Source organism: Falco peregrinus, chromosome 11, assembly GCF_023634155.1.
Source record: "Falco peregrinus isolate bFalPer1 chromosome 11, bFalPer1.pri, whole genome shotgun sequence".
NCBI lineage: Eukaryota > Metazoa > Chordata > Aves > Falconiformes > Falconidae > Falco > Falco peregrinus.
Genome location: NC_073731.1, coordinates 29289192 through 29314403, shown reverse-complemented (window position 1 = coordinate 29314403; position 25212 = coordinate 29289192). Strand labels below are relative to the sequence as shown.

The 25212-nt window shown below is 46.0% G+C and overlaps 1 protein-coding gene across 2 annotated transcripts in view; it reads right to left on the bottom strand.

Annotated features, from left to right (window-relative positions):
- The window catches only part of ALK (ALK receptor tyrosine kinase), a 281164-nt gene that overhangs the window by 2255 nt on the left and 253697 nt on the right, over positions 1-25212 (bottom strand). The window contains exons 14-28 of one of the 2 annotated variants that reach the window (XM_055816565.1): positions 23713-23844; positions 22591-22735; positions 21542-21724; positions 19948-20046; positions 18815-18967; positions 17501-17599; positions 15575-15761; positions 13227-13317; positions 12234-12298; positions 11165-11294; positions 5419-5516; positions 4266-4358; positions 2435-2536; positions 1090-1224; positions 434-524 (exon numbers count right to left, since the gene is read on the bottom strand). In XM_055816565.1, the coding sequence (XP_055672540.1) occupies positions 434-524; positions 1090-1224; positions 2435-2536; positions 4266-4358; positions 5419-5516; positions 11165-11294; positions 12234-12298; positions 13227-13317; positions 15575-15761; positions 17501-17599; positions 18815-18967; positions 19948-20046; positions 21542-21724; positions 22591-22735; positions 23713-23844 (1803 nt within the window). Of the gene's footprint in view, positions 1-433; positions 525-1089; positions 1225-2434; positions 2537-4265; positions 4359-5418; positions 5517-11164; positions 11295-12233; positions 12299-13226; positions 13318-15574; positions 15762-17500; positions 17600-18814; positions 18968-19947; positions 20047-21541; positions 21725-22590; positions 22736-23712; positions 23845-25212 lie in introns of those variants that run through there. The other variant, XM_027793913.2, reaches the window with a different exon arrangement.

Genomic DNA, 25212 nt, shown 5'->3' with positions numbered 1-25212 from the left:
TTCCAAAACTTGCTGACAGCTGCAGAAGCCACCTGCAAAGGGTGCTCTGAGCCAGGAGCATTGCTGCGCCGCGCTGACCCTGTCTGAAGGGTAAACGCTGCAATGGCGTGGCTGACATGGAGCGTGTGAAGCGCACACAGGCACTGACCTGTTTTAGCTCTTTTGCTTGTTGGAATCTTGCCTGTATAAACAGGCAGAGCTACAGATCTGCTGTTGGTAAAGCCGTGTGAGCCTGTGCCTTTCAGCAGTGAAAGACAGGAAGGATCGGCCACCTGATGAGGCAAACATCCCAGCCACCCGCCCGGGCTGAGCTCAGCCTCCCTGGACCGCTGACTGCAGGGATGTGGTGCTGCCTTCTCATCTCGTGCCCTAGAGCACTCCTCAAGAAGAACCCTCTCCACCCATCTCATCTGAGATGCATGCACACCGATACCTGAGTGCAGTACTCTATCCTCTCCAGGATTATGGCAAAATTTGGCCGGTCTTCAGGCTGGTGCTGCCAACACTGGGTCATAATGCGGTAACTGGAAGAGCAGAATGGGAGATGCTTATAAATGGCAGATCCTGTGGGTACATACCGGCTGGTCACTGCAGCTCAGAAACCACGAGTGCGCATCACCGCTCTGACTTCTAATATTTAAGAGTGCTCTGCATTCCCCGGAGCTGGACAACTGATGTACTGGTAACCACCGAAACACGGCCACCAGAGGGGTGAAATCCACAGCACATCAGAGAAATAACTCACCCACCCAAAATCCCATGGGTGGTTCACTAAAGGTAGGCAGGACTACAGATAATGGAACCCAGTTTTCCCTGCCTGTGAACAGTCTTAAGCACTTGCAGTTTCCCAGCTAACCCAAGAGACAGAAATACTGCAGCGTCTTTGACCGAACAAGCAGTGGCCAGTACTTCTCGAAGGGGCCCCACGTTATTCTCCAAAACAGACAGAAAAATTAAAGAGCAGAGAAGTCACCGGCAGTCCGATCTAGCCATGATAAGAGTAATCTTAGAAGTCAATAACCTTTGAGTAGAGAACAGCATTTGAAACAGAAACTTATTTGCATGAATATATCAGTTAGTGTCTCATACACAGGGCCAGGGCAGTTTTTAGGTGGATCCATCCTTCCTCCATTGGTGACAAACTCCAGAACCTCCTGGTTACTTTTGCTAGGGTAGGGCATGTATCCCAACGAGAATATCTCCCACAGCAATACGCCAAAGGACCTGAATACAGAAGTGAAGAAAAACAAAGTGAAGGAGACGGGAATGACCATCGCCGAGGGGCAGTGCCCTCAGGTGCAGTACTGTCACCGTTGCTTTTTGCAGCCTGTGCTCAGGCAGCTTGTGGAAATCACCGCTGCGGGATTCAGACATCAAAAACCTGCACACTTGTAATGGTGGCCTTTGAATCACTTAATGACTAGTAGTTGACTGTTAAGTGAGTGAAGTCTACAACACAGGCAGATAAATATGGTTGCTTTGCCCTTGTACTTGCACTGTTCCCCTGGGTGTAACAAATGTGAAAGTCAGGTTATGCTTTTCTGAGACCCCAGCCACTGCTGGAGGCAGGACTGGATGGAGCAGTGGCCTGATCACTTATGACAAACTTTTTCTCTTGAATAAACTACCCTGCCTGAAATAACATGCCAGTGAATCCCCACGGATGCCCTGAGCCCCATAGCCCCCGCCTGTAGCTCAGAGCACAGTAAGGACGTTCTGAAGCTAACACCACAGCCCTGGGGCTGGGTGGTGTGGCCTGCAGAGCCCTGGGGACCATGGCTGGGACGGGACCCCCTCCAAAGCATTAATCTGGTCAGCTGCTTGCAAGTCACGGTCTCGATGAAAATTGCAAAGAACAACAATGCGAAAGGCTTCGGCTTGGTGCTGAGACAGCTCGGCTGTACGGGAGTGCACCTCTGACCCTCTGCTGCGGCTCGCTCAGGACCTGCGTCCTGACCACCAGCCTCGTCCCCTCCACACACATCCCCAGCTCTTGCCTCCTGCCCACCCAATTTCCCTTCCCCTCCAGCCACCAGCAACTCCAGAGCTTACAGTGGTGCTGCAGGCCAACAGAAAGGTGACAGCCACAATACATGACACCCTTCTCCCTCACTGGCAGGACGGATCCTGCCTGCAGTCTCCCGTGCTGCTTTCCTCAGCATGGAACTAACACTTTCCTCCCTGTAGCAGCAAAGTAGCACCTGCATCTGCCTCAACCTCCCTTCCCTGCCTGCTTACCGCCCCAGCAGCACCCGCCTTTGCACAGGTCTGACCTTTCTGTTCCCTTATCTCCTCCGAGATCACTGGCTCTGGAAGACCCAGCTTGTCTTTTTAGTAAAGGAGAAATGAACAAGAACACGCATTTCTTACAAAATATTCACACTCTAAAAAGGGGTTACAAGACAGACCGGACAGAGGAGGAAAGGAAGCGCACCATGTGTCTGTTTTTGATGTAAATATCCCTTCCATGAAAGCCTCAGGAGGCATCCATTTGACAGGCAACATTGCACACCCACCCTTCCGATAGTAACTGGCTCTGCAAAGAACAAACAAAACAGAAAGTCAGCCAAGAATTCAGAAAATGCCATTAACTGGGGATTTTTAAAATTACAAATATTAAAACCATGACCCAGAGGAGAGACTAATTTAGGCTAAACAGCATGGCAGAGAAAATGCTGGAGACCTGTTCCTTCTCCCAAACCCGGTGGAAATGGGCAGGCTGTGGAAGGACTGCCCTGATCCACCTCACCTGAGGCCTAAGCTGGTGAGCCCAAGTCACCCTTAGCTGTGTGCACACCCTAGTGAATTACTCACATGGTGAACTGCCTCTGGCAGCGCTGTCCTGCTGCTCTTCCCAGCCACAGCAGGATCTCCACCTCACCTCACAAGTGGTCACCTTGAGCTTCCCCACCAAAAATAAACAAAGCCTGTCCCACAGGTACCCAGTCTAAAGCACTGAGAGTGAAATCCCAACCCCTCTGTAAGAATGAGGAGCTCGGTGGAGAGGATGCTTGGCTGTTAGAGCTGGGGCAGTGGTACAAAACCCACCTCCCGTGCTCCTGAGACAGGAATTAGTCTTTAGTGTCGTCATTTAAAATCAAACCCGCAAGCCCCAAATCCTGTGCGGGCAGCTGCAGGAGGCTGCTCACGCAAGCTGGTATCACTGTTCGTAACTCCACAGCCTGAGCATCCAAAGGATTTTCCTGGACACAGAAACATGTGCAAACTTCAAAGGCACCTTTGAAAACTTAGCACCAAAGCATTCATCTTGGCAGTTGGTTCTGCTCGTTGTGTGACTGTGACAGATGCTACTTTGTCCCAGCAGAGTCCATCTGACAGCGGGACAGAGTGGGAGCGCTTTGCCAAGGGAGGTGGGGGGGGGGGGGTGGGGGTGGCGGGGGAAGAAGCTCTAATGATACACTTGGGTTTTTGAAGGTAGAACTCTGCTTGCATCACCCCAGGCTGCAAAACTGTCAAGATCTCAAGCTAAGCAGAGCCGGGCCTGGCTTACTAATTGCACAGGAGAATCTCCAGGCAGGAAAAATAGAAGGCAATGCACTGGAATAAACAGTGCAGGTGACCGAGTACAAGGCATTCCTTTCTCGAGTCAGAGGCAGATCAATTCCTCAGCACAGCAGGACACAGCGCTGCGCTTCTGGAGGTGCTATCTGGAATATAAGGTATCAAACTGCAGCCCTGACTACTTGTGGTCATTAAAGACTTTCTGGCACTTCTTGCAAGAGCAGAGTAGTTAACCCTGCGTCCTGGCTGAATTCCAGTTTGGTGATTACATTTTCCTGACCTTCCTCTGCACCTTCCTCCTTTATCTGCAGTAAATCAAGGAGATTTACCGATGAATCCAAACCAAAGGGGCAGGGGTGGTATCAAGAAGAGAGATTAAACTCAGAATGATTTGGGACGACAAAACAAAAGGGCACGTCAACAAAAGGGCCATTCAGTTGCAGAAAGTAAAGACAAGAAACTGAGGACAGAGTGTAAGAGGGAGGGAAAACACCTTCTATGACCATCAGACTTCATTACCCAGAAGAAAGCCCTCAGGAGTGGGAAAAGTCTCCAGAGCACCGGTTGATTATAGGTGATGGCAAACACCAAAAAAAGCACGAGCTGGGATCCATCAGGGTGGGATCTCTCCACACTCGCCTTGCTAGGGTTAGGCAAGCAGCACGCCAGCCTGCTCTCCTGCACAAACACTGCTTACTTTAGTGAGCTTCCACCTGTGGAGACCCCGGGCTTAGCTCTGCTACCTGTATATATCCCGGGCCATTCCAAAGTCTCCAATTTTAGCCACTCTCCCAGGCCCTCGACAGGTAAGGAGGCAGTTCCTGGCAGCAATATCCCTACAAGGAATAGGAAGAAAAGCAACAGAAAGAGAAGAACCACTTAATCATTCAACAATTCCACAAGCCAAAGAGAAAACAAAGAATAGTATCTACATTCCTGAGCTGCAGAGAGCCCACAGCAGCCAGAAAAGTCAGTGTTTATGGATAACTAGTGATGTCCCAAATTCCAGTCTACCCCAAGAGCAGGAGCAGTTCTGCTCCTTAACATTTCCTCTTTCAACTTCACATCGCATCTGCCAGCTGAAAGGCTGGGTCTCCCGTGAGCCTCCCTTCACCCCAGGAGGTATTTTTAAGTCTCTGAGGAGTCGCACGCGATGGGACTGATTTCAGTGATGGTCCCAGTATCAAGCTGCGTGGGAGATGATCCCCTGACCTGTTCCTAGTGTGCTTGTTCAAATCCTGCCAAACAGCTGCCGTACGGTCAGAGTCAGGAAGACTAAAGGTATAGGCCTGAATCTGTGTACGCAGCTGAAGCTCCAGCTCCACCTCTGCTGTGCTGAAATGAGCCCTGAGGTCTGACCACCACGGCGGCAGACCCGGTGGGTAACTCTTCTAGAAGAGTGAACTACAGTCCCTCTCTCCTCATCTCTGCTCAATGGGCAGAATTTTAGACACTTGCCAAACACTCCGTTCCGCAGGAGCAGGTAACAACAGTGACGGGGTGTTGCACTTCTGTACTTGTACAGCTGCTCTTCGAGAGGGAGAAGGAAAGGGTTTCAGAATGAGCAGAAGGGCACTAAGCAGAATGCGTGATGGGGAGAGCTTTGAGGACTTCTGTCACGAGACTGTGCTTCTGTTCGCAGAGTAGCCAAACAGGCTGCACACGGCAGGCACCGAGACAGAGCTCAGGATCTTTGGTAAAGCTATGGACCTCTGCAACCTGATATAGAGGAGATTTTCTGTTAATTACTTCTATTATTCGGATTTTAGCTACCTTGTTTAGAGGTATCCAGCCACTAGAGTGCAGCAGGACATAAACATACTAAGCAGGGCATTACGCGTTGGTGTTGGCCTGGATGCAAGTCATGCCCGTGCTGACACAGACGTGGTCACCTACCTGTGAATGAAGTGGTTCTCCTCCAGGTACTGACACCCACAAGCAATGTCACGAGCCACGTGGAGCAAGTCCAGCATGGAAAGGGAGGAGGGCTGATTCTACCAAAAGACAAGGGACAGAAGTGGGTTAAAAGCAAGGACATGGCATGATTCATCACCAATACAGCACTGGGAACTCTCCAACAAGTGACAGCTCAGATTATACAAAGGGATTACAAAAATGCACAAGAGAGAGTTCATATCCATGAACTATACAAAGGACGTGCAAGCACCATGTCACCCAAATCCCAGGGACAGAATCAGAACAGCTGGATCTGACTTTCCAACTCCATTGGGATGCCCCTGTAGGAATTTCCCCCGGTTCTCATGGGAGATGATACTCAATTTTCTGCATGATTTTTAAGGAGATCTGTAACCTGAACTGGTCCTCACTCCGTTTCTCTGTATTATTGCTAGCTCCTCTCTAGAGTCACCTTAAACAATGAGAATGACATTTTGTGTAACGGCATGAGTCACATTTGCTTTTTCCCTCCTCCACATCTGTGTAGGTTTTATCTTGCCCCTCAGAGCGCTGACACAGGTTTGTGTAGCCAACGGCTATGGAAGACTCGGGCTGCCAACTTCTTGTTCCTGCCCCTCTGATGAAGTCTACAGCCCTTGCCAGAAGGAGCCAGATGCTTTAGTGAAAAGGGCAGGCTTAGCACTGGCTCGTGTTTGCCAGCCTCTGAAGCCAAACCATCAGCTTGTGCACTGAGGTGTGAATCAGTGAGCCCTGCGGCCAGTCCCCTGGGGGAGGAGGAAATCGCTGCTGCTCGTGGGGTGAAGACGAACAACTGGGTGGCAGCGACCGCTTTATTCCACAGCAGCCATTTGCTAGCAAAGTGTTTATGAGCCTTAGTTACCGGACCAAACAAGCCTATCCCACCCTCCAGCTCTCTCATATGACTCCTACCACTGTGCCCAAAAGGCACGCCTGCCCGTGGGCCTCCCCAGCAGTGCACAACCCAGCACAGGCTCTCCAGTGACAGGGACTGCTGGCTCTGCCAGCCCGTCTGTTGGGATGGAACAGACCTCCGGACTGAAGCGATGCTGTGCTGGCCATGCCACCTGACCTAAACCCCTGCTACCTGGGACTGGAAATAAGTCCAGGCTCTGCAGCAGGTAGCAGCCAGTAGTTAATCAGTGAGCGTCGGCTGGTAAAACCTAAAAAGTCTTAATGTCTTCTGAAGAGATTAGGGAAAACCTGGCCTCAGTATTTGACTAATGAAATAATTGAAAAATGCTGCATCTCCGTGTGAAGAAAGCCTGGGTTTTTTTCAGTGCAGTGCCATAAAACAAAATCGTTTGTGACTATGTACCACCTGCCTGTATTTTATTATTTATGCAATATCATGCATTGCATATATATACTTAACTGATCCTTTAAAACACTGGACTGCATCTTCCCCTAAGCCTTTCTTTTTGTAGAGTAACCATTTCCTGGAAACGTAAAGCCTCTCCACCCTTGCCCCTTTTGTGGGGAAGGGGACTAATCTTTTTTACTTCTATGAGTTACAGTGACTCACCAGCTACACAAGACGGCTACAGTAAGAAAGGATGCAGATGCTTTCTTTCTCCCTTCCAGGGCATAACCAAAGGGAAATTAATATCTCAGTCTACCCATTTTCTCCTCTTCTGAGCAAAGGTCAGAAACCTGAAGTGAAAATCCAGTAAAAAGCCCAATTCTTTACTGTGCAATCGATGCCAGACCTGAGCTGTACTGCAAGGCAGTCAGCTGAAGCTACAAGCTGACCTGAACACTGTAGCTTTTTTCTCTTTTTTCCTTTTTTCCCTTCCTACCCCCTCCTTGGATGAATTCCTTCCACCTTCCATAGTCTTAAAACAGATGTGACTGCCCAGCCAAGGGCAATTTAGCCAAGTAATTTGTTTGAGAAATGGAGGTTTGGGATTCATTTTGCAAGGGGAGCAGCCTTGAGCCACCCAAGGATTCACTTTATGGTTTTTGCTGCCCAGATGAATGGACAATGCCAGCTGCAGTGCACCGCCTCTCAGAGCAGCGGGCACGCTGGAAGCACCACTGTCACAACTCCCTGTACAAGGCTGAATCTTGCTAAAGGTGAATGAAATTCTGTGTATTGTTCAGTGTAATCACTGCTCTGTGCAACAGGCTGCAAAGCACAAAGCAGGGGAATCATTTATCCACATACAATTTATCTTCCAGAGCTGTTCTTTGATTGCTGTGCTATGTGTGAGAAAGACCAGCACGGAACTTCCCAGAACGGACAACTCTGCAATGCCCGTAATGAGCAAAGGCTCCAATTCCAGGCGCCTCTGAATCTACCAGACTGCCTCTCTCCAGATGAGGGGGAAGGGGTAATAGATGTGGAATTTTATTAGAACTGGAACACAGAAACCCTTCAGGGTTGTAAACCCTGGACCCATGGAGAAGTATGAATCTGAAGCTTATGGAGCAGACCTGGCTGGCATAAACTGAGACTATTCCACAAGAGTTATTGGCATTGTATCAGTGATGCTGGATGAACATTTGGCTTACACATACGATCATTCTTGCTTAGAGTCCAGAAGAATCATTACATGCTGGCTAACCATTGCTTTCATTATTTACATGAAGAACACAGGTGAGTAACATACAATAACCTGGGCTGGCAGCATCTTGATCTCCCATTAAGTTGGATCCCATGTCCTGATACCTCCTGCAGTAGCTCTAACTTCCCATTTCACATCCCTTGCCATGTCTTAAGTTCCCTCTTCCCTTGCCTCACCTTCTCCACCATTCCCGCTGCTCCCTTCCACGCTTTTCAGTGGCTGGGCGTGTGGCAGCATGCTGTGTGTGTCTTGCTCCAAGTCACACATGTTCTTGCTGGACAGTGGCAAGCCAAACAAGGCAACTGTTTTGCTTGGTGGTTACTCTAGCGTGGTGCTTTCTTTTTCCTGAGGCCTTAGAATTAACGCCAAGTTAATGCCTTTTGCACCTCTGTTAAATTTGACTGAAACTGGCAAATGAATTGGAAGTTACTGGCAGGGAAGTAGGGAGAGCAACGGGGGAAAGAAGGTACAGAATGAACACTTAAATCTCTCTCTTGCAATCAGGTTGAAAGCAGAAGTAGGTGGGAAAGACAAGGTAGTAAGGAAATCAGCTGAAAAATACAAAAATGGAAAAAACCCAAGGGGAAATGATAACAGTAATTTATACTGCGCATACTGCACCGTAAGCAGTGCACCTCTGTTACTGAGTCAGTCAGCAAGGTCTTGTGCGTTCTACTAATTCCTGTTGGAAGCAAAGCTCATCAAAGCCTGTTTCCCTGCACTGTCCCTTGTCTTTCCTTCCCTTTAATGGGCCTGCAAAACTAGAGGTCCAGTCCGCTATGCCTTCCTTCTGCCTGTCTTCCTCGAACGGGCAATAGGAGGGACAAAGCAGCTCAGGGTTCATTAAGAGCAGTGCAAAGGTACGTCCAGCAGTGCTGAGCCGTGGGCTTTATGTTGAGAGACTTTGTCACACCTCAACTGTACACAGAGGGTAAATCCATTTCCACAGCTGGATCCCAGACCTCACAGAGCACAACGCCCCGCACACGTCTCTCATCAATCAGTCTCCGAGCCAGCACTCAAACACCTGCACCAGAGGCTGATTTCTCAGCGCTCACAGGTGCCATTAGCCCCTCATAAGCTGCCCTGGCAGCCAGGCAATGAATTACCCTGTCATTCTTGCAAAGTAGCTGCCACATGGGATAGTAGCAGAAGCAGGGCAAGGCAAGGGGAAGGGAGGAGTCAGAAGTGGAGCAGAAACGTGTAGATCTGTGTCTGCACACAGTCAGGCTGTCCACATTCACCCAGCTGTTAAAGAGGGGCTGGAAGCTGTTTATCTGAATCAGCTCCAGCTTGCAACTGCCCGTCCGCAATGAAGCCATCTGCTTTCCCAAAGTGTGACAGGGACAGAGCAGGAAACAGCAGCAGCAGCAGTCCTAGGTCTGCTTCAGTCCTGGGAGCAAGTTAAAAACACAGGAATAGGGGAGGATCTTCAAGGTGCTGGGAACAGCCCCTCTGTGTAGTAGTAGTTATGGTCAGTCTCAGGTAAACTCAAACAGCTCAGGAAAGACAAGGAAAGAAGAGGAAAGGAAGGAGAGACTGTGAAGGGAGAAAGAGAAATACCTAGGAAAAATAATGTATGCGGTGCCTGGAGTGAACCATCCACCTCTTCTGACGTAGCTGCCACTGGGGTTGCACAGAGCTACCGCTAACAGCAATGGAAACCCTGGCACGCAAGGAAGAACTCATGACTGGGGTAGGGGCAAACAGAAAGGAACAATTCGGATCAGAAGGCTCCCATGACCGCATCCTATAAAGATTAAGGGGGGGGGGGGGCAGGCAAGACATCTTACAAATATTAAGGACAAAAGCAACTGGTTCATTTTACTGCAAGTAGGTACTGAAGTCCTGCTGTTCAGGACTAATGTATTCTGTGCTTCCTCACAAGACCCTGATCATTACTGAGCTGGCTTCTCTTAACTTAATGAGCCCAAAAGATGTTTCCATTGCAAAGTGATGGATACCCTTGCCCTACACCATCCTGTTTCACCTGGCACTTCACACCTAGCACAGCCTATCCTGGCAGTTCTGAGCAAAGCACCTACCAGACAGCACCCCCTGCCCCTGCCATTTTGCTGGGTACTGGGTGACAGCAGAGCCCACGCTGAACATGAATTTCCTCATTCACCTACCACCAAGTTCAGTCCATTTGTACAAACTGACAAGAGCATCTCCAGGTGCTACAGAAAACCAACCTCAATTTATAAAAGCTGCTTGCTCAGATTTCAAACATCTTGACTTTCTGGGTGTTTAGCCTTCTTAGTCAGGCAGGAGCCACTTCACTGCAACTTATCCAAGACTGGTGCTCCTGAGCAACACAGACCATTTTAGATGTCTGAAAACCAGACTGCAAGGAAAAAATACAAAACTGATCTGTTTCCAGATGCCTCGAGGAAGGATCTTATTTCTTTCTGTTACAGTCAATTTGTGTGTCTCCTGTACTGATAAAATCCAGCATTTTGCCCTGTGTCAAAGAAACATAGAGACAAAGCATGAAGCTGGGTCCTGGTGCTAAACTTCAACAACATCTGGGTGCCTTTCTGTTCCAGGGACTCCGAGCAAACTATTCTTCTGAAATACCGATTTCTCTCTCAAAGTCATAATGTATTTCTCACACATTTCCAACTGAATGTCATTTGCTATTGATGCTGATTTCAGTGGCAAAATCTTTAAAACTCTGGACTAAAGATATCTGCTGTTAAGTCAACAGCTCCAGCCTGGATTCTCTCCTTGCCTAAGTCAAACAGTTATCCACGGAAATGCACCTGATCAGCAGTTTAAATAATGGATTTATCATTACTAGCTCAACACTTCCACCCAACCTGCCCCCAGATGGTGTGAGGAGTGGAGGAGTAAAGTTTAACTTCTTTTTTCTTAAACTTTGATTTCGTTCCTTCTTTAGATAATATCTGCAATGCTATCTAGCGAAGCCCAGGGATGAGGAACCTCTGCATAACCCCAGCAGCAGCTGTCCCCTATACATCCGTGTGCTGTCCCCATAGTGGTGGTCTAGCAACAGAAATTTTCAGACCCTCTAAAATGCCGGGAAACAGTAGCTGCATGGATCAGCTCTTTTATAGTTATGTATTTACCTTGTGGCAGTAGCTTACTGAATAAAATTCAATTTTCTCTTTTCTTACCGGTCTAGGCCGTGTCTCTCTCAGGAATGATTTCAGGTCACCTCCAGCCATGAGCTCCAGCAGGATGAAACGCGGCAGTGCCTGCAAGCTCACCCCAATACAACGCACGATATTCTGGTGGTTGAACTTGCTGTGGAGACAGGGAGACTCAGTTACGAAGGAACTTTGATCCAAAAAGCAGAATTGCAGAAAAGAATCAAAATGTTTTGCTGTGGGGTATGTTTGTTGGTTTTGGTCTGGGTTTTATTTTTTTTTTCAGAAAGCAACAAATCTCAAAGGTAGGGTAACTGGATAAAGCTAAAGCGCTAGCCCTGCGCTCTGTGGCTGTCTGCATAAGTGCAGAAACAGAGGTGGGGAAGGAGTGGCTTTTGCCTGCTTTTCCTCTTCCTATATTCTGTATCCTTTTTGGGCTACAGCAAGACTCGTGGGCCATTGGAAGCAAAGAATGTCTAATAAACAGAGAAAATTCTGCTCCTAAGTTCCCTATCCAAGGGGCAGAATCTGGGCTAGGGCAGAGTACACTGACACAGGGACCTGCTTATGTAGGGGATATTCCTCAAGGTCTAGTCTCTACTACTTCCCTATTTTTCCACACTTCAATGTGATGGGAAACTATTTCCACGGATTCTAGGACTCTAGACGCCACTATTTCTAGGATTCTAGGACGCCACTGAAATGTGACGTGACAGCAGCATTAAATCAATGCAATCTGTTAGCTTTGACTAGTCAAACCCAAACTGCTAAGGTTTGTTTTTACCACATGTTCTGATTTCTAAGAGAAATCAAAGGATCCTATAATCAATTCTGAAAGCTGGGCCTAAAGATTTTCCCTTTGGATAACAAAAACCGGTGTGGACTCTCTTGAAAATTTAGCCCTTGATCATCTGGTGCCTCTTCATCTGTAAGAACAGAAGAGGATGGCAATGCCTGTCTTCTGTAAAATACTGACAGCCGTATGCTGAAACTACTGTATAGATGCATTGCGTGGACATTGCCTCTCAAAGCACCTTCTTTACAGTGCTGGGCTTTTCTAGCCTACACAAGTGCTGTTCATCTTACTCATACACACCTAATAATAAGAGCTTCCATGAGGAAGTCCAGCTCGTCTTGCTCTGAACACACTTCTGGCAATGTCTGAAAAAGAAAGAACAGGTTGACAAGGAGATGTTTAAACTTACAGCGGTAGAACACCTGGCACAAAAGCACTAACATTGTCTGCAGCAATCCTTGTTTCTCTAAAGAGACCTCACTCTAAGATAATAGCTAGTCCATTATTAAACTAGATTGGGAAGCCTGTTGAAAGGTCAATATCAGAACACACGGCCCATCAGTGCCACTGTGCTCCTCCTCCCAGCAAAGGAAATAGCCCGGAGTGCATAGGGAACAGCGCTCAACCTACGGGACTCTGCCGTATAGAGGACGAGGAACGAGACCACAGTCCCTGAGCTCTCTGACAGTTCAATACTCCTACCTCCCAGCAAGACTGTGAACTATCACCAGCTGTAGGACTGTGCTGCTACGTAACCTCTAGGAGAAAGCAAGCTAGCTAGGCTGCTGAAGGCCTGGAGAACCCTACCAGGGTCTCTTAGGATTTAGCTTCACATCCAGTATGTACCCATCCTGTAATGGAGTGGTGAGATCCCTGGAAAACCAGCCACCTCCTGCCTGCAGGCTCCTTGACATATGTGCCAGCTGCTCGTGGCCCTGTGAAGACTTTTGGCCTCTGACTCAAAGGCTTTGGACAGATTACCACACCAGGCGCAGCATATGGAGGACGGACAGAGGATGGATTTATTTCTCATACTTGCAGTCTACTGCAGCTGCATGGGAATCTTTGCCCATTTACTACTTGCAGACCCTTTTAATAGTCGCAGAAGCCCATATGCTACAAGCTGTATCATCGCTATGATGGATTAAAGTGCTGCAACAGAGCAGCAACCTTTCTAGCCGCATCCTTCAGTACTACAGTAACGCATAATTCATCTTCATTTTTATAATGCATTGGGACTCCTGGGTGAAAAGTGCATGAAACCATCATGATAACTCATACACTGTCACTTACTTTCACAGCCACCTGCAAGGGAGTGGGGTCGCTGGGGATCCCTGCCACCTGACCTTCATATACCTCACCAAAGGCTCCGTGGCCCAAACCCCTGGACAGACCAGAGAAGACAAGAAGGTTTTACTACAGAGAACACATTATAACACTGTGGTCACAGCTCACAGAACGGGCTCACAATTTTCATGGTAGTGAATCAGGGAGAACTGGATATAGACACTGATGATACCACTCCTCACACTATACAGGGGACCAGACCCTTGATGTGATCTTTCCTGGACTGACAACGTATTTCATTGGTAGGGAAAGCAATCCCCAAAAGTGAACGGTCCCCAGTGACATCAAGCTGCCGGCACTGCAGCGCGTAACAGATAGCTCTCTTCTACAGCTTTGGCATCAGCGCTCTAGAGGTAGGCGCTCCAAAACAGGTCAATAAAGATAGGTCTTAAGTCTTGGTGTTCCCACACCCTGAACACATTAACAGTTCCCATGATGTTTATGCATCACCATTAAAGAAAACATTGAACAAGAAACTAGGAAGCACAATGGTTCTCAAAGGACCTGAATTCTAAACCAAGTATCTTTTCCTGATTTATTTTGTGATTCTGGGTAAGTACCTTAGCTAGTAAATGGTGATGACAGTGCTTTGTAAAGCACTCAGCTCTAGGAATTCATGCTGAGAATCGTTTCTGGCACTGATCATATTATGAAAATTACAGTTTTATTTTGAATAAGGGTACAAGAAAAAAAAGAGAAAGGAATTAAAGTAATCACACAACAGATCCTGTCCTATGTCCTTATGATACAGATTTTGCATACCCGTCTATTCAGCTTTCACTTGCTTAACGTTAAGTTAAATGGTACAACAACCACTACACCACAAACGTGGCATGTCATAACGACAGCGAACTCTGGCAGAGACCGAGGCTGCATCCCAGATCTTGAGTCCCTCTTAAACCTGCATGGGATGCACACTGGGCAATAGGTAGTGTGAGCCTCTTTTAAGAGAAATTCCTGCATCTTGGCCTGGGTAAAAGGTTCTTAATAAGGCTCACTTCTACAATATGCACTTTGCTGGCAAAGCCAGGCTTGGCCTGAAAGCCATGCTGATTCTGTTCTCTGGCCTACTGGCGGATTGCTTTTGCATGGGCTGGGCCCTCCTGTCTGTTCAAACAGGTGCTGCTAAGGGCAATCTGCTCTATTGTTGCATAAGCTCTGTCTATAGTTTTGCCAGGATAAAGACCAGTCCAGGCAGTGAAATCACAGCGAGGACTTGCGTTGCCTGTGACTCAACCACTTCTTTTAATAACATTTTGCAGGTATCAGCTTGAGACGCTATTCTTGGCTATGCCTGACCAACTTATTACAAGCTGAGGGCATAAAACAGATCTCTACAGCTCATAACTCACCCTCTTCCCAAAAAGTTCAGCCTCCCTGCCTTTATTAATTCCCAGCTGTATCCTCTGCTCCCTGCAGCTTGCCACACTTCAAAATTCCTTTCAGAGCCCAAGTGACAAAGGTAGCAGCAACACAGGGTACACTGGAAACTTCCAGATGCAGTACAGCAAGATGTGCAGGTAAGGGGGAATAAGATAAGAGACAGCAAAACATTGCAGACTGCATAGACTGCTCTGAGCATCATCTTTTTTAGCACCAGCCATTAGCTCCCTAGTCCTCCATGCTCTCCTGCTTCCACTTCTTGGCTTTTTGTGTAAAACTGCGTGGTAACAGGGTAATGTCACATTCACAAGTGGCATGCACTGTACCCTGCAGCAGAGCAATGTGGGAAAGAACTCTGAATTTCCAAGTTTTTCTTAAAATACTATCTCGAACTTTCCAGAAGTTCTGATCTAGACATAATTATTCTGCTGGCTCTATATTCCTGTCTTTTTAATACTGTCTGGCAGTCTCAAGGCCATTGCTTTTCCTGCTCTGGTACTTGAGGTTGTCATTGTCTTTACCAAAGATCCCATCAAATACTTTAAAAGAGCCTCCTACAAGCCTTAGCCTTCCCAGCATTTAATCAGTTAATTCTAGAAACGGGCTGTTAATCACACAGTCTGCAAAAGATGTGTCTAAATGACTGGTGATGACTCTTCAGTTCCTCTCATAATCCCTGAAGACTAACACTGCACCTGTAAAAAGGTCAAGGAGATTGCCAAAGTCTAGTCCCCTCCACACAAGCCTAACTCCTGCAGCTTTACATCTTTCTTATGAAAAGGGGCATGAGTCTAAAAAGTGCACGAGAATTTGTGCGTGCCTGCACAGAGACATGAGTTTGCATCTGTGTAAAACAGCCAGCACACGTGAGCGTGCAGTGTGAGCCATGGGCAAGGCAAAGATGAATTTACCGGATGAGGGAGATGTTTTTTCGAGGCACCTCTTTGAGGTCACTAATGGATGTGGTCTTTCCTGCAAAGCAGTAGTTGGGATTGTAGTCTGTCATAATAGTGGAGGTACGCAGCTTGCTCAGCTTATATTCTGGGCTCTGTAACTCCATCTGCATGGCTTGTAGCTCCTGGTGCTTCCGACGATATACTAAATATGGAGAACACAGTAAACCGGAGACACAGATTGACTTTGGAACAGGACAGCAGCCATACAGCACGTCTCACTGGAATTCACTGTGTGGCCAGATTACAGTGAATCAAACCAGACAGTGACACCATCATATTTCTGTACATCAAATAATTACAGATAGAAAATGGAAACTGAAGTTATTCAGGAAGCTTTGATTTACACGTCCTAGGAAGAAACAGGCTTGCTCATAAACTGTTTGGAAGAAGTAAAATGGATTTCACTTGCAGAGATCTCTGATTTCTGAGGTTTTTGTTTTGTTCTGTTTACTTTAACTGGATCTTCCAAGTATGAGTCCAGTTCCAGACTTGAGGAAGTTGGGGTATAACCAACTTTTCTAAATCACGCAGAAGTGACTAAAACCTGGAATGAATTATAGCATCATATTGTTCAAAATGGATGGACTAAACTGCTACCTCAGAATAAGACACTGTAGATAAAAACAGCTTATTTTGCAAAACTTCCTCTGTTCCTAAACAACAGTTGGACTACATTTGAAATCAGATTATGGTAGTGTTATATTCCTTGAATCACTTCACTGATACTTCTGAAACATCATTAGAAATCACACCTTGAAAGAAGACATCCTGTGGATATTCCTTGAAATAGTAATTGATATTGCAGTATTTTTTTCAAAGCAAGATGCCAATCGTGAGGAGGTTAAATCACTATTACCCTTACTATTGATTTCTGTGGGAGCTGGATTGAGCCCAAAGACTGTGACGGTAACAGCTATTGCATCTTCTCCAGCAGATGTTGCTCAGGGGAAGAATTTAAGGGGTAAACATGCGCTTGCAAAGGCAGACAGATGCAATGACCTATCCACAAACCCTTCCTGTCCTCCATTTTCCTCCTCATTGCTTTTGCTTTGATTCTTTAAATCGCTGCTCCTTCCTGAGATAGCAATGATAGGCTAGTTGGATGGAAAGAGGATTACTCTTCCGCTCCCTGAGAAGTAATTAGTAATTTTAAAGGAGTACTGTCAGGCCAGAAATCACACATGTAGGACCATGTGTGTGCAACTGATAACTCCCGAAATTCTTAAAACTGAAACAGCTGTGCAAACCTAATTTACTAGTTGCCATTTGCTGCTCTGGGGGCAGCCCTCCCCTCCCCCAGACTATATACGGCGTGGACAAAGAAAGGTGGCTGAGCTGTGGTTTGAATCCCTGGCTGCTTTTCCTTGACTCCAATCTATTCTGCTTGCAAACGAATGCAGGTGAGCTATTGTTTAAAATAAGAAAATGAAAGGGTGAAAAACACCTTTCAGAATTTCACGTAAAGATGTTAAGAATGCCCACATCTACTAAAGTAGCAGTTTGTAAAAGGAGAACCTGTGTGAGAATTTCAAGCTTAAATGACATACATTAAGAGGCAAAATCTGTACACAGGCACAGAAATAAGGAAGCCTGCTTTTAGGCATTAAGCACCAACAGCTCTGACAAAACCAGTGGCAGCTGTACACTACAACACAAGCAATACTGTCTCTTTCAAGATGCAGTCAGTAACTGAAACCTCCTCACATTGGTCACTGTGGTAGAAACGACGGCTGAAATCTGAAGTTAAGGCCTGTGTGTGGGAAGGTGTTATTAAATACAGCAGTAGCTAAAAACCTGAATCGTTTTGCCTCCCAGGGCCCAGTTATCCCCGGCTCAGATCCAGCCCTCATATGAAAATAGCTTTTGCACAGAAACACTCACCTATCATGATTCCTGAAAAAGCCAAAATTAAAGCAGCCACCAATGCTGAAGTCACTACAGACAAGACCAAGGAGAGAGGGAGATGAACCACCGGCTCAGCTGTAACAGACAGGAGAAGAAGGAATTACATGTTGGAAATTATCTTCAAGCAGCCACTTCCTTGCAGACAGATTTTTCTGCTCTTCCATTTACTCATCAGCTGCTCCTATAGTGCAGAAGCAACCTCTGGCATGATCAGTTCTCAGGATCTATGACCTTTAATACCTCATTGTTTCACTTCCCTCAGTTAATATCAAGCCATTATAACAGATGGTTTGCTATCAATGAATTACCGCGTGCACTCCCTGGGTATGAAAACAAGACCATAAAAAACAGGGGCAGGAGGTTGGGGAGGTGGAAAGAACATTACGTTGCCAGGGTTAAAGTGCTGCTATCAATGCCAAATCACAGCAAAAGCAGAAGGCGGACTGCAATATGTCATCTTCTAAATGCATCTAATTCAGGGAGAAAAACCTGATAACAGTAAGTGTAGTACAAAGTATTCCATAGCTGCAACCTCACTTGGGACCACGAGGCATTCAGTGATCATCTATTAAGGTTTACTTCACCCTAGCAAAATGACTGTGCTTTTTACCCATTTTACAGATGGGAATAGTAAAAAGACAATAATTTTCCCACGCCAGTGAGAAAGCTGAGAGCGGGACCCTGAAATCCTGGAGTCACTTGCTCTAATTGCTGGGCAAGAATATGAAGGAAAACTGGTAATGGAGCTCTGAGCACCTGGTTTTTCAAGTAAGACAAGTACAGGCACTGTCTTTAGTTTTTCTCAGAGGTCTCTCCTGCCGAATTTCTTATAGATTTTGCACCTGAACCTTGTATGTTCAAATCCACAGGAATTATATTTTCCTTCATCTTGTACATTTTTTTGGTTCTTAAGAGGACTGACCTGGAATTTAAATTTAGCTGGAAAATTCCTCCAGTGCGCAAAATTCCATGACTTCAGAGCAGAATGTGAGCATCAGCACAACCAGGCACAAACTTTGACCCTCCTCAGTGCTGCCCAGTATGCCAAACATATACCATAAAGCAAACCAGCAATGCTGCTCTGTGCACCATTCCTCAGCACCGATGTGTCTATATCCTAAGAAAATAACTCTGCAGTATATACCAGCAGGAAAGAAGGTAACATTCAACAGAAGCCAGTCCTAAGAAAGCAGAGATAACACTTTCAGGATGTCTTAACAGTCCAAACTAGATTTTTGCCACACATTTTCTGTTCCACACACTAGCAGCGTATCCCATACACCTACTTACCTATGCAAGACACACCGTCCTCAGCCAGCTCTGTGCCTGGCTCACAAAAGCAAATGACTTTTTGAGTCTCAAGATCAACACGGCACTCGTCCATCTCACAGTGACTGCAGTTAAGATGCAGCCTAATTTCCACCTCTCCGTGGCCCTCTGTCACTAGGGAGTAGATGAAAGAAGCAGAATTAATTACTGTAAAGATCATTCGTATCATTCCTTTGGGCACTGACAGAAACAGGGGACATGGTGGTCACAGTTGCCAGATGTGGCAGGGTGGACCCCATCTAAGAAACCAATTTCTCCCCACCTTCCATAGCTACTGTCCTTTTCTCATGCAGAAAATCATATCCAGCTAAATTAGCCCCACTGCTGTTGAGATGCACGGGCTCTTTTTGAGCAGACTGTCCTACCAGGCTGGCAAGGAGGCTGCTGCCAAGGCTAAGGGAAAGCTGCCCTTTGAGCAGTCCCTGGGGCTCACCCATTTCTTTCCTGGCCTTTATTCCCTCCGAGACCAAACGCGGCCATGTTTTGAAAAATTTCTGGCTGAATTTATCAGGCCAGAGTGCATCTGTATTTGAAAATACTTCTGGCTGTTGTAAAGCAAACATTTTCTTTGAGCAAACAGGTATTTTTGTATTTTCTGAACACATCACAAACGTATTCAAGACATTGACTTCTGGGCAAACACAGGCTGGAGTGGCAGTATCTATCACTCCCATACACACCGAGGAGCACTGGGCTGTTTTCTCTAGAAGCATCCTGGTCTGACCTGGATACTTTGCTGAGGGATGTTCTAAGGAACACGTTTGCTAGTGAACAGTCAGGTGCTTTATCTGTTTCTTTCCTAACTTTTCTGAACTATGAGGTTATGTTACCACTTTCCTTGGCCAAAATTATTTTATAGGCTGGTGGACTATATTGTTGGAAAGTGATCTCTAAAAGCCTTGATGTCCTCTCCACCTGCCTTCTTCCTGCTACTTCTGTTTATTCTCCACTGGACTTTGTTATGCTGTATGGCTGCCTCCTCAAGTTCATGATGACACTAAACTATACCCAAAAGGTTGTAAAGCGTCCTACAGATGCAAACTATTCTTAACATGAAATAAATCCACTAAAAGAATTCTGACCAATATGAATACCTTTAAGTGCTGGAGTGTATAAAGTACCAATTGGATTAATAAAGGACACACCATCCTCCCCATCCATCTCTGGGTCATTGTCCACTGCAGCATTGCCACCTATGTCAAACCAGAAGTTACCTTAACAGACTGAGGCTCATTGGCCCTAAAATACAAATAAGCACTGCAACATGCATGACTTCAGCATATTTAGGGAGGCATCCAAATGAGGAAAGAGAGTAAATCCAAGTATTTAACATATAGGGAACATTTCGTGCATTGTAACACAAACCACCGGTCTTTCATCTCTAGAGCCTGACATAATAGCAGCTCAATTTAATAGCAGCAGCTTGTGATAATCAATTTCTTAGCTCTGTTTTAGGCAGACTTGCAAACTAAGGCACAAACTTCATCTTTAACCATTTGGATGCTGTGAAACAGATAAGCCCTTCTTAAAATTAATGTAGCCGAGAGACTGGAAAACACCAGTACTCAAGGGCTAACTTTAGTACCCTTGGTGATCAAGGTATGTACTGTGTCAGCAGAGGGAGTAAATAATCTGATATTCTTCCTCTCCCTTGCACCCTGAAAGCAGGGTGGTCCACCAGGAGCAGGGATTGAAGGGATTTACGAGTTGCTTATTTGTGCTTGGGCACACAGAACATATCAGGAGCAAAGTATGGGCAATACATAGTACATATCAGAAGCACAGTACGGGCCATATGTTTTGTACTACAAGCATGCAAAGATTCCCCCACCCCACCCAAAAATGGCTTTTCCTCTTTAACCATCTTCAGTGAAATTAAAATTATGTCACGTGAGGCATTCTGTTGGAAAAAGAAGCATTAGACAGTAACATTGGTATAAAACATGCACTTAATCATTTAAACTCATTACTTCCATCTCAGGTTTTATAGTCTATCATACACTTGATTTAAGCTGTGGAGAACCAGGAGTTAAAATGTCCACCACAGTGCAGATGGCTGAAGAATCTATGTGGCCCAGGAGATTATGGGTTAGTAGAGATCTTGAATCTGGCCCACACCAGTTATAATCAACATAATGCCATCTGACAGCTGTCCTGAGACCCACAGCACATGAAATTAGCTCCTTGTTGACTGAAGTCAACACCACCATTGTTATTAAGAGGGGTCCTGGCTGGCAGCCTGAGCCTCTGCCCCCAGAGACCACCTGCACAGGACCAAGGCAGGGCAGGGTAGAAGAAGCTGCGTCTTTCCCCTGGCATAAAGCCTGGCTGCCAGCCTCCAGGACCAAAGTCCTCAAAACACAGGTGCTGGCAACGGGAGCACATAGCCTGTGGCTCCTCCTTCTGCAGCACTATAACCCCGAAATGAAAGGCTCAAGAATCACAGCAGGATCTTGATGGCACATTTTGCAGAGTGCAAAGCCAGGATTACAGATGAAGGACTGACATCTGGCTATTTGCTCAAAGCCTAAATGCCATACATTCATCTAGTGCTAAAAAGGCAACACACAAACATACTAGTACATAACAGTCAAATATGCTAGCTACAGGAGAATGAACTATCAGCATTTTGCTGATCATTAGCACTAAAGGAGGGGAAGGGACACCTTGAACACGAAGCCACTTTACCTATATATCCTCCGCCTCCTCCACCTGAGGAGCACCCCCCTCCACCCCCTCCGAAACCCCCTCTTGTCTCCCACCCCCACTTCTTCATGGCCTGGGGGCAGGATCTTCCTCCAGTAGCACCTTCCAGCAAGGATTTTCCTGACCACAGGAAGGAAGTGTTATCATTCCAGCCACCTCCACCACCTGCAGTTAAGAGAAGAGAAAAGGCACAGGTAGGGGTTATTTTTGTGTAAAAAAAACACTGCAGGGAACTGCTGGACAAGCACTCCTCCAAAGCACCTCAGCTGAAAGTAAGAATCTCATGCCTTAGTTAGAAGAGGGGATGTGCTTGCTACACAGTGCTAGTGACCTTTCTGTAGGGCTTCTGACCAAGTTAATCACCTGCACCCCTTTTCACCTACCATACAAAGAGAAGTATTTTCTATGGAAAATGTAAAAAGATATCCCTGCCTACTCCCCAGCCGCTTTGTTTCTGGCTTACAGAGCCTTCCCCTTCTCTTGGCAAAAAATACTTTTGAAAAACCCCTGTGTTGGTTCTGAACTAGAACAAAAGGGATTTAGTGAAAGGGGTGTGAACACATGTCCCAGCCCCACTCTAAATGCAACATACTCACCAGTGACTCACTTTCAGCTCTGCTGGTTGCTCAGTCCAAGGTCTCTTCACAGAGACTTCTAGCCAGGGTGCAATTATGCTCTTTCTGCATAAGCCAGGGAAACTGTGAGTATGTCTACACACCACAAAACAGTGCAGGGAGCAGGATGGCCACATTGGCACTGCAAATCCCCACATCAAAAATCAAACAACTTGCTTATGAGAGGTACTACATTATTTTGGGAGAATGTTGCTATTGCTTTGGCTATACCATCTCTGATACCCTTATTTAGGCCAAGTATCCTGCGCTGTGGGTACATCCTCTATGCATCTGTTATACTTCCATGTTCTCCCTGAACTGTGTTTTCATGCGTTTCACCTCACTCCCTTGTGAGGAGGGATCTGGTAGTACCACATATTCACAAAGGTTTTCTTAAAAAGAATAAACTTTCCTTACCTGCAGCTCCTGAATTTCCATTCAACCCTGGAATAGAGGAATCATTCTCCAGTCTTTCTGGATGGAATGTGTCTGTTTTGGCCCTGTAGGCCCTGCCACCACCACCTGCTGCAATTATCAAGGGGACTGGTTCTCCATTCTCCATCTTAACAAATTCAGAAACAAAGGTGGTGTTCAAACTGAGTCAGACATGCAAGTGGAAGTTCAACCACATGCTAGCTGCTGAATGTTGCCCTAAGCAGGCATCTAGGACTGCTGAGCACTACAAATTACAACTGCATTATTTATGCACCCACATCCAAAAGATTAATGAATAGCACAAGTCCTACCAAGTTATGCAATGGAGAACAGTGGCATCAGCAGCTCTATGAATTGTACCTACGGTGCTGATGGATCTTAGAAACCTCGTACTGTTACCGTGTGATGACTTTCACCAAATCAAACAGTTAAGGAGCACTGCTCTGTATAGTGCAGTATTGTGCCTCCACTGGGAAAGGACTGCTACACTGGAAACTGTCTGAGCATGTAGAGTTATGTATAATTATGTAGAAGCTGGGTGATCTAAACATATTGTTAACATCTGAAACCGGTGCTCGGAATGAGTACTGTCTCAGGTAGAACATGACAGAAAAGATCAGTAGGCCCTAGCTACAGAGTTGCCAACAGAAAACATACAGGCTGTCCTCGACTCCTCTTGTCATTGCACCACACAGGCCAAATGTGTAGCTGAAGTCTAATGTTCTGCAATGATAGATTGGAATAAAGTCCTGTGGAATTTACCCTTTGCTGTAGAATTACGCTTCAAACTGCAAAACTCAGTTCAAACTGTTACATCTGCATTCAAATTATGCTTCAAACTGCAAAATCCAATTCAAACTATTATGTTTGCAAAGGAAACTCTAAGCCACTGAAGCAAGTGTGGCCATACCACGTAGCAGTCCTAAGAAATGTGAAGGGCCAAGTCAGCCCACTGCAGCTACCAGCTGGTAATGAAGGATACCCGGAGCTCGCTTTATGGACCCTTCCCGAGAGGTGTATAAAGGGTTCTCAGGTATTTCAGGCTGCCATACTAGAGGCAGGATGTGTTCACACTGAAGGTGCACAGGGACTATGTTTCCATACCTTAAATATGTAAGTTGCACCTCCCCCGCCTCCACCTCCTCCTGCCCATTCATTGACGCTTCTGTTCACACGTATCTCTTCTTCAATCACATTGTTCTCTCCAATGCAGACTTTCTGTATAACATCATTAGTCTGCAAAAAGAAGACCAGGTTTGAAATCTGGTGAGAAATCTCCACATCCCTGTACTCACACAGGCCTCCTGGACCCTTCACACACACACAAGTGCACACCCCCGTAAACTGTCCTCCAGTGAAACCACATAAGCAGAAGCAAGGGAATGCTTTCTTGCTTTGTGCTTCAAACATCATCAGAAGAATTTGCTGCCAATCTAACAGAATTATTTTGAAGCAAGCTCAGTGCTGATACCTATTACCACGTAAAACAGCTCCATAAACTTTTAACACACAAGATGTAGCAGGATTTACTGCAAATACTTCCCAGCATTAACTACCTGTATTTCACAAGTGGAGGAAGGGAATAACTCAGCCATGATGTCACTTGCCCCGTGTCATGCAACAGCCAAATGGCAGAGACACAGAGAGAACCCAGGTTTCTGTACTCCTCTTCCAGTGCCCCATGGGCTGGGGCCAAGCAGCTAATGTGCATCTGTCCTGAACTAAGGTGTTATTTGCGGCTCACGTAGATGTACCAGAGCTACTTTTAACCTAGGCAGTCACAGCACAGACAGCAGCAATGAACTCGGTGTAGACTAGCCACCTAATATTTATCTAGACTTCCAAGCAGGTTTTGACATTGATCTGATGCTTACGCTGTAGGAGCAATTTTACTGTAATTACCAGTGCTAGCTAGTTCAAAGCCTACCAAACCAGCTGCAATCCCACCTTTGACTGCAAGGTTTACCTGATGTTATAGAAAATACCTCACAAAAAAGGCTCCATATTTCCTAATTAGCATTTTTATCCCCTCTACCAACTAGCACCAAATGTAATGAATTTCTGTATTAGGCAAATCACTGAATTCACTAACTGATTTCAAACACAGCATTAAACCACCATTTATAAGTACCTCTGAACTATGACCTAAAAGAGGTAACTTGCTTTGATTTTAAACTGGAGCACTAAAGCGCATGACAGGCAGGACTCTGCTGTGAGTATCTGTAAGCTGCAAGTGCTGCTTCCGGTTTATTTTGCTTTATACATTTCATCTCAGTAACACTCTCTTATTATGCACGCCAAACTCACTAAGTCAACAACACCTTAAGGGAAAAATGCACAAACAGTTATTACAGTAGGACTGACTTTCTACTTTCTTCTGCTTTCATGTATGTGTTTTATTTTGGAAGAGGAACCTGATAAAAGCATCTTCAAATTACAAATTATTCTGTCGACCACAAAATGTGTTTAGGTTGCACCACAGAATGAATGGCATCCATTTGGTGTGTGCACACCTGCCTATGGAACCAGACAATTCTGTCCCTCGTTTTCCCTCTCCTTAATTGATTTGGATTTGGGTGGGGATGATTAATAAAATGACAAAGT